Below are 9183 nucleotides of genomic sequence, written 5' to 3'. Positions count from 1 at the left end.
ACTGCAACCCCAGATTTAGTCTTTAGATCAGCAACCCACGCGTATTTGGAGTAAACATCAATTACTGTTAATAAATATTTATATCCAGAATTCCACTTTGAATATGCAATCATGTCAACTAAGTCTGCCTGATGGAGATCATCAAGTCCTTTTGTGATAACCAGTCTCCTAGGATACGTTCGACGAGCAGGACGATGAAGCTCATGAGCAATTGCAGCTTGCATCATGCTCTCTCCTTAATGCGTGTTCCTTATGGAAGACAATATATCTTTGTAATGACAGAATTTTGATGGAATGATTGCTTATATGGACTGGAGTGCGGGAAGAAAAAGAAGAGAGGGAAATAAAAAAAAATAAAAACGAAAGAACACACATATATTCTAAGAAGAATTTTTATTATTCTCAAAGTACCATCTCATAATAAGTCTTGCATTAGTCTTTGCTAACAATCGATCTTCAGGAATATTAAAAGATGTTCTCAGAGTTTTCAATGAAGGACACTCGAAAGATTGCATGTTGACTACTCTACCATGATGCACACCCAGTAAAGCAGATGTCCATTCTACTTTTTCTTGTCCCATTACCATAATATAATCACAGCATTTACACAACTCCCACAAAGTATTCCTTGCAGTAAGTAATGACACGCCGTCCATTCCCCAGTGCTCGTGGTGATGATTACGTGTCAGCCACGAGTTTATCTTCTGAGTCTTTTCTGATAGGCTGTTAAAGGCTACAACTTGAGCGATAGTGACATATTCCTCTGCAATAACATGCATTCCATCTACTATGATAGCAGCTGCTTGTTTAGGCACAAAATTATTTGCATCATCTTTGAATCCTTGCAGATCTATGAATGCTATCTTCATTCTGTGAGAGGAAGAGGTAAGAAGAAAGAAAAAAAGAAAGAAAAGTCAGCGGTGGCATACTACTGCTGTGACTGAAATCGTTGTATGTGCGTATGTGACAAGAAAATTTCTCTTACCTGAAGCACGACAAGATGATGATTGATTCTACAGAAACTACAATAGCGTAAACCTGCTCAGTGGAACAATATCGACTGATAGTATTTCTCTAAAAGTAGCTCGTTTTATGTGTTATGTGTACGAGCACCCTTATTTTTTATTATTATTCCCCTCCTCTCATCATATCACAGTCTTCCTGCTAGCACTGCTAAACTATTAACATCTATAGTTGAAAGAAGAAAAGAACAAGATGGCGGCGCGCGTTGATGTAGTAATAAATCCATGGAGGTATAAGGAGGGGAGATGCCATGACGTCACAAACTTGAAGCCGACAGAAACCGAGCTCCACCATTGCAGTTTGGTCAGAAGACTCGTTTTCCGATTGCGCTACTGTGTAGAGCTGCTGAAGGTTTTTTCATTTTAAAATGCCGGTTTGCGTGGTTTACGGGTGTACTAACCGTTGGAATAGTGCTACCAAGTTAAAAGGAATCACGTTCCATGCGTAAGTGGCCCCGTTCGTAAAATATTGTCGTTTATATTCGTGAGATGTGCGGCCTTGTTTACGTTTTGTGAAACTGTTTTCGTCTTATTTTATTTCAGATTTCCGATCAATGAAGCTCGTAGGGCTCTGTGGGTTCATATGGTAAGAAGGAAAGACTGGATACCTAACAAATGGAGCAAAATATGTTCCCAGCATTTTCGAGAAGAAGATATTGACCGAACTTCAGTTTCGAGTGTTCGGATCAGGGAAAATGCTGTACCATCAATTTTTCCTGCCTTTCCACCTCACTTACAAAAGGTAGTCTACGTGAAATCAGCACATTGATTCTGAATTCCTGTAAAACTAGGAAATAAACGTACAATGCCAGAAAGTATGAATGTTTTAATTAGGCCTCTAATTTCAGTTGTGTTTTTGTCTATAACCAACAACATGTGCGGATTACAGTGGGATTAATCCATGTAACAATATTTTCATAGTTTTATCACATTTTCGGGCGTAAATTTCTATTTTTATCAAGAGAGTTTGTGTGTTTTGTGTAATTTTATTTCTCTGTCATAAGACTAGACATTAAGTCAAGTTATAACTGTCTTAATCTGCTCTTCCTCTTTGTCATATTTAATTTTACTTATTTCGGTCGCTAATTACTTAATCATCCATTTTGGAAAATTCAACAAGTCGAATCAGTATTCTTTGATAATAGTTTCACACCAATAAGCATTGGTGTCTGTAGTGAAAGAACACTAGTTAAATGCCACAGTAACAGCATTGCATTTACTCTTGTTATGGGCTGTGACAAATTATCAATTAGAAAAAAGTGCTTAATTGTGTAAGATAGTTTGTCTAATGTATCATATGTTCACGTGTATATTGCTACTATTTCAAAACATACCACTGAGAGTACATCGCCGCCCCCCCCCCCCCTTATGCAGCTTTTCATAAAGGCAGGTTTCTTACCCTCTCACATCCACAGGTGTTTCTGTACTGTCATTGTAGTGCAAATAAATAGTAACAAGTCCAATCAGAATCTACAAACATTGTAAATGCATTATGAAATGCAAATAATTATAAGTAGGCTGTAAGGTGTAATTGAACAGTTTTTATTTGTTTTCAATCTTTGTTTTCTGTAGGAACAGAAGAAGAGACGACCACCAACACAAAGGCAGCAGACATCAAAATGTACAGTTAATTTAACTGCTACATGCAGAACTCAAGATGAAGCCACTACCAGTGGCTTTCAGGCTGAAGCTTCTCATCCTGCTAATCCCACCACACCATTGAATGTAAATCCTGAAGAAACACCAATTGTGAGGAACCTTAAGAGGGATGTGTCTGTGCTGCTGACAAAAAATGAAAATTACAGGAAGAAAGTCAAAGTTCTTCAGCAATCCAAACGCCGTTTAAAAAAAAATGTGGCATGTTTGAGTACAGTGATGGAAGAACTGAGAAAAAAACATTTTGTGGATGAAGACAGTTTAAGTGTTATTGCAAGCATACCTGGAATGCACAAGCAGCTATTGCAACGACAGGCAGCAAAGGCAAACTGTAAGAGTGTACCTAGAACTTACAGCCCTGAGCTACGTTCGTTTGCTCTTACATTAAACTTTTATTCCCCACAGGCGTATAAATATGTTAGACGCTGCTACGACACATGTCTGCCACATCCAAGAACATTAGCAAGATGGTACCAGGGTGTGGATGGTGCTCCTGGCTTTACCACGGAGGCATTTGCCATTATAAAATCAAAAGCTTCTCATCAGGGCCAGACTAATAAAATTCTATGCAGTTTGTTAATGGATGAAATTGCAATCAGGCAACACATAGAATTTGATGGAACCTAGTATTATGGATACATAGATATGGGGTCCTCTGTTGCTATGGATAGTTTACCTGTAGCTAAAGAGGCCTTTGTATTAATGTTAGTTGCAATTAATGGGTCATGGAAGCTACCAGTAGGGTATTTTTTGACATGTGGATTGACAGGGGAGCAGAAAGCTCATTTGGTTAAACAATGCATTAGCCTTGCCAGTGCCAGTGGCATTCAAGTAGTGTCTCTCTCGTGTGACGGTTGTGCCTCCAATATGTCTATGGCCAAATGCTTGGGGTGCAATACTGACGTTGATGGATTAAAGACCACCTTTTTTGTTCAGGGTAACAATTTTGAAGTTGAATTTCTGTTAGATCCACCCCATATGCTAAAACTTGTAAGAAATGCATTAGGGGAGAGAAAACATTTTTGGGATAGGCAAGGTAATGTAATTTCATGGTACCTATTTGAACTACTGCATAAGTTACAAGTGAAAGAAGGTCTCCACTTAGGCAACAGCATTACGAGCAGCCACATCAATTTTGTGAATAACAAAATGAAAGTTAGGTTAGCAGCCCAGCTGCTCAGCACTTCCGTGGCAGACGCAATGCAGTACTGCTGCGATATGAAGATACCAGGCTTTGAAGATGCTTCTGCTACAATAAAATTTATAAGGATATTCAACTGCCTGTTTGATATATTAAATTCCAGAAGCCTTCTGCAGAATAAGTGGAAGCAGCCTCTGAATGTTCACAATTTCAAGGTTGTTAAAGAATTTTTAATGGAAGCTCAGGCATACATCAAAACACTTACTGTGTGTCAGGGACAAAGAGTTGTGGACAGTAACAGGAAAACAGGTTTCATTGGCTTCCTAGTGTGTATTTCTAGTGTCTTGCACCTCTATATAAAGCTTGGACCACAATCCTCTGCACCTTTGTTGAAGTTCCTCCCCATTTATAAGTGCTCCCAAGATCATTTGGAGATGTTTTTTAGTGCAATCCGTAGTCGTGGTGGATGGAATAACAATCCAACAGCTCGACAGTTCATATCTGCCTATAAGAAACTCCTGATTCACAATGAAATTCGTGAATCAGACCGAGGCAATTGTATAGCCCTGGAAGAGATCCCTATTTTGACATACAGTGGTCAGGCTACAGAACAACAAATTAATTTCACCACTGAACGTAGGCAATTATTAGATATGGAAACCCATTTGGTGAGCCATGATCATGATTATGTTGAAGCTGAAATGATTCTCTCTGAAGTGGCAACCCATATTGTTGTTTATATTTCAGGATTTGTGGTTCGTCACTTAGAGAGAACTTTACAGTGTGAAACATGCTTGTCAGTGTTGCGAGGGGAAGGGAGTCATACTGCCTATTCTCTTATACACAGAAAGAGTAGAGGTGGTTTGATTTCACCATCTGATGATGTTGTGGACATTTGTATGTGTTCTGAAAAAGTATTTAGAAAATACAGTGCTGGAAATAGGAGGGTTCCTGTGAAAGATCTTAATACTAAATGTGTGTCAGAGGTACTTGGCACTTTTCTGTTCAAGCCTGTGTTTGAAGAGTTGGGAGAGCACATGAAGGATCAGCACCCATTAGATAATCACTTGGTACTGCTGATCAAAGCTATTGCGAAAAGGTACCTGCTGACACGTCAGAAACATGCTGCAAAATGTGTAACAGATTCACTCCATGAAAAAAAATTGAGAACAGCATACACCAAATTAGTTCTTTTTAAAGGTCAATAAATTTGTGAACTTTGCTTTCCACACTTCTTTCTTCTATGTTATTTAATTTCCCCTTTTAAAGCTGTGTTTGAGGGTACATATGAAAGCTTTACCCCCTTTTGGAGAACATTTCTGAAGTATTGTAATGAGGTAGTGTGTGCTTCTGGTGGCAGTGCATTAAACAGTTTCTTCTCCAGGGTATATATAGCCATTGTGAATTTTGTAAAGGGCTGGTCAATTATTATTTGTGACGTGTATTTTGATGATGAAATGATTACCTTAATGTGTAGCTATATGTAGATTAAAGAGTACTGCATTTAGTAATGGAGTTCATTATACTGAGAGTATAGTGGTTTCAGAAGGAAAATTGTGTTTCTTGACTCACACCACTAAGGCTTTCAAGGGCTCATTTGTAAATTGATCCAGGAAATTGGACCACTCCTATGATACACAGCCGTGATCTGAAAGTGTGTGTGTGTGTGTGTGTGTGTGTGTTTTTTTCCCTTCACATTGTTCCTTGGGATTTTTTATCACCAGTTCTAGCCATACTACTTGATGTTCTGATAGATACATAATATTAAAAAGCCCATTTCATACTTATTTTTACATTTGTTATAACACTGTCCAGATATAATTGTCTTGTTATTGGCACAAAACATATTATGTAACATGAGGACATTAAACATATGTAAGTGCTTTGTTGTAAACCAAATGTCAATATTAATATTGTACCATATCCCAAGAGATTAAAATGTTTCTCAAAACTACATTATTTATAACTTTTCCAAAAATTTTGTTAGTCCCACACTTCACATATAAGATTATACGGAATGTTAGTGGATAAGCTATGAGATTGAAACACCGACGATTTGATAATGCAAGAACACAGCTTGATAATTTGTACTTTAAAATGTGTTGTAGTGAGTTGAAAAGTACAAAACATCATAGTATGCCATTTATTGTTTCTCTCCTATTTTATCCTTTACTTTTGCAACTTTATCCCATGGAAGTCTGCAGTGTGTTACAGTAACTGTAAAAGGTGAGTGATAAAAAAATATTGTGTAAATGTAATACTAGTTAAATGCTATGTGCAAGAAATGGTTCAAAGTGTACCACTGGATTAAGATATTTTGCTTTATCCAACATTGAAGCAAATAAAAAACAGAGGTAGGTTAAAACAGTCAAGATGCCTTGCTCTTTTCCATTATGTTTTATACATTGCAGTGAAATTTAAGACTATTGCACATATGTACCTATCATCAGCAAGTGTTTAGCTTGACTTGCAGGTTGAAATTTGAGCGTGCATGTTTGCAAGGCATCCTAATTTAACTATTGGTGATTTTAATAGCAGTGTTGTCCTTTACACAAATTTGTGTAATTGAGATTTCTTTAACAGTTCATGATTAGTATCAAAACTGCTACTTAATGACATGTATTGACTTATACACTAAAGGAAGGTTTCCTAATTATCATCTGACATGTAGGCCTATTGTGCTATTAATAATCACACACAGAGCAACAGTTGTGCTTTCATAGTGTTCAGATATTTAAACTACAATGGTACTGAAAATCCCATTGTGTGTACTTGTAAAAGTTTGCTGTGGTGACATTCAACAAAGCACTATCATATGCTTATTTTTCTTGACACATCCGGTATGTAAACTAGCATAGCTTTCGGGTTGTGCTTTCAGTTTACATCGACACAAATACAGTAAAAGGTGATTTGAGTTTGAAAAGAGCTTTGTACGCTGCTATTTTTCATCATTCGAAGTTCTTATCCAAAAGAAACACTTAAGTTAACGAGACCAAATCAGTTGTATTGCTGGGGCAAAAACGCATTAAAAACAAAACGAAAACACCTGAAAAAGCTATTCTGGCGTTGTGTTATGCATGTAAACATTGTAACACTCATCATCTGAAATTATTTCGCAGACATAACGTTAAATATGAAGAACACGCAATTCTAATAAGAGCTCTGTCACTGTTTTGACCAATCAAACATGGCGGCCGACCACGCCCACCGGCTTCAAACAGACGTACAGCAGACGGCCATCTCCCCTCCTTATACCTCCATGAATAAATCGCTCAGTAAACTATGAGTATTTAGCACAGTCTAACATAACAGTCGCGACACTTCGCCTCGATTTTGTTGCCAGCAGCGCCCCAAGCGGCTGGTAGGTTGAACTGTGAGTTCGGCGCGATCGTGAAAGCGAATAGTGATTGATTATTTTGATTTATACAATGGTTTTTACCATCGGGAGCGTTTGTAGCGCAATAAATTGCAGCAACAACAGGAAGAAGACACCACAGCTGTCTCTTTTTTAGGTTTCCTAAGGATCCTGAGAGGTATATACCATCATGATACTAAACTGTATCGTTAGGATTCACTTGCAAACTATATGTGTATAAATGATGAATGTATCGTTTTAGGAGCAGAAAATGGCTTGTTAATAGCAGACGAGAAGACCTTATGAAGAAAAACCCAGTTTACCTATATAATAATGTTAGGTTTCGAAGAAAACCAGTTCATGAACGCAGACAATAACAAACTCGTGTGGAATGCAGTACCCACACTGTTTGACATCCTAAATAAGCCACCTCAACTGACGATGAAGAGGAAACTGCCACAAAGATTCGACAGTCAATCTAAAGCTGTAAAACTGTCGTATGACACAGAAGCAGCCAGTTCAGCTCTCCATGTATCAGTGCCAGATTCGTGCGAATCGTCACCACAGACGTGCTTTGACGATAAAATGGTTAGATTAAGTGCAGCTGTTCATGTCTTACAAAAGCGTGTGAAGCGTCAGAATGTGCAGATCGAACGAAACTATTACGGGACAAGGAAAGTGCCTACAGACAGATTGTTTGAAAATTATTCAAATATTTGGTTTTTCGTGAAATGTAATGTAATCAGCTCATTATAATGTTTTCAGCATATTTCTGCCACTATTTGGCAGTTGCTTTACCCACTTTGAATAATATAAAGATTAAGGTCGTACTTGTGGCAACAGGAAACAATGACACACACACAGTAGGCCTACAGAACGATAAACGAGCTGTCGATCGCTTATGCATGTAGAGGTACATGTCTGTGCTTCTTACATGTGAATCTGTGTGTTTATATTCTTTTGATATCAACGTGGTAAGCTGCAATTCTGTCCAATGTCACAAGTGTTTCTTCACGAATGTGTTGTAGCCTGCCACTCTATTCATGGTTTTTGTCCATACTTGCGCTTATTTTAGAATCATTAATAGAAACATATATGCCTTCCGATACTAAACAAACTCTTGGAGGCAAGAAAATAACTCGAATAATTCGGAAATTACGTAGGAAATGGATGTAAACAAACATTGTGCTTACAACGCGTCTGATGTTCACCTTACCTGCCGCTTGGAGCGCTAGTGACGCTCCATCTGTCAAACGGCAACAACTTTTACAGCAGTGAGTGTCGCGACTGTTATGTTAGACTGTGGTATTTAGCGTCTACAAAGTGCATATCGTGTGATAAAATAGTAAAAAGCGGTATTAGAAGTTGCCCAGTGATGCATATGTGGTATCATCCACACTGCTTTGCGAAAGTAAATCTCGAAAACATATCGTGTGCTTGTGGAACAAAGTGCAACGGTTATCTAGATGCGACTGGAATGTATCGCGAAACCAATGTATTAGAAACACTGCAGAAAGAACTTCAAGTCACAAGACAACATGCACTGCTACTGGAAAGCATGATCAAAAACCTTTCTGAACCGCTACATAAGGAAAAAGTTCGAAATTTGTACATTGATGTTGTTTTAAATATTTGTACTAACAAAAGAAATGAATGTCAAACAGTAAACAAAGGTAAGAGTGAACATGAAAAATGTGAAACAGTAAATACAGGTAACCTACAAAGAGCTTCTGAACACTTCTCGTGTAATTTAAAAATAGTTAAGAAAAATGACTGCAGTAAGTTGAAAACAAACACGAACATGAGTCAGCTTACAAATAACAAAAAACAGGTACTGTTACTTTCAGATAGCCACGGTAGGAACTGTGCAAAGGTACTGAGCGAAATTTCAACAACCAGCTATAAATGTACGTCTTTGATAAAGCCAAATGCTATATTCAAAGAAACAACATGCAATATACAAAACAAAACGTCTAGTCTAGGACAAAATGATTATGTTGTCGTCTTAG

General features: G+C 37.8%; 1 protein-coding gene across 1 annotated transcript; it reads left to right on the top strand.

Annotated features, from left to right (window-relative positions):
- The first annotated feature begins 1328 nt into the window (after nucleotides 1-1328).
- On the top strand, nucleotides 1329-3322 carry LOC126184485 (THAP domain-containing protein 1-like). The gene is made up of 3 exons (XM_049926878.1): nucleotides 1329-1467; nucleotides 1566-1764; nucleotides 2595-3322. Exons 1-3 carry the CDS (start codon nucleotides 1391-1393, stop codon nucleotides 3303-3305), a joined length of 987 nt encoding a protein of 328 aa, XP_049782835.1. The 5' UTR covers nucleotides 1329-1390; the 3' UTR covers nucleotides 3306-3322.
- The last annotated feature ends 5861 nt before the right edge of the window (nucleotides 3323-9183 follow it).

This window comes from Schistocerca cancellata, chromosome 4 (genome assembly GCF_023864275.1).
Source record: "Schistocerca cancellata isolate TAMUIC-IGC-003103 chromosome 4, iqSchCanc2.1, whole genome shotgun sequence".
In the NCBI taxonomy this organism is placed as follows: Eukaryota; Metazoa; Arthropoda; class Insecta; order Orthoptera; family Acrididae; genus Schistocerca; species Schistocerca cancellata.
The sequence above is the reverse complement of the archived record's forward strand: the minus strand, read 5'-3'. Positions and strand labels throughout refer to the sequence as shown.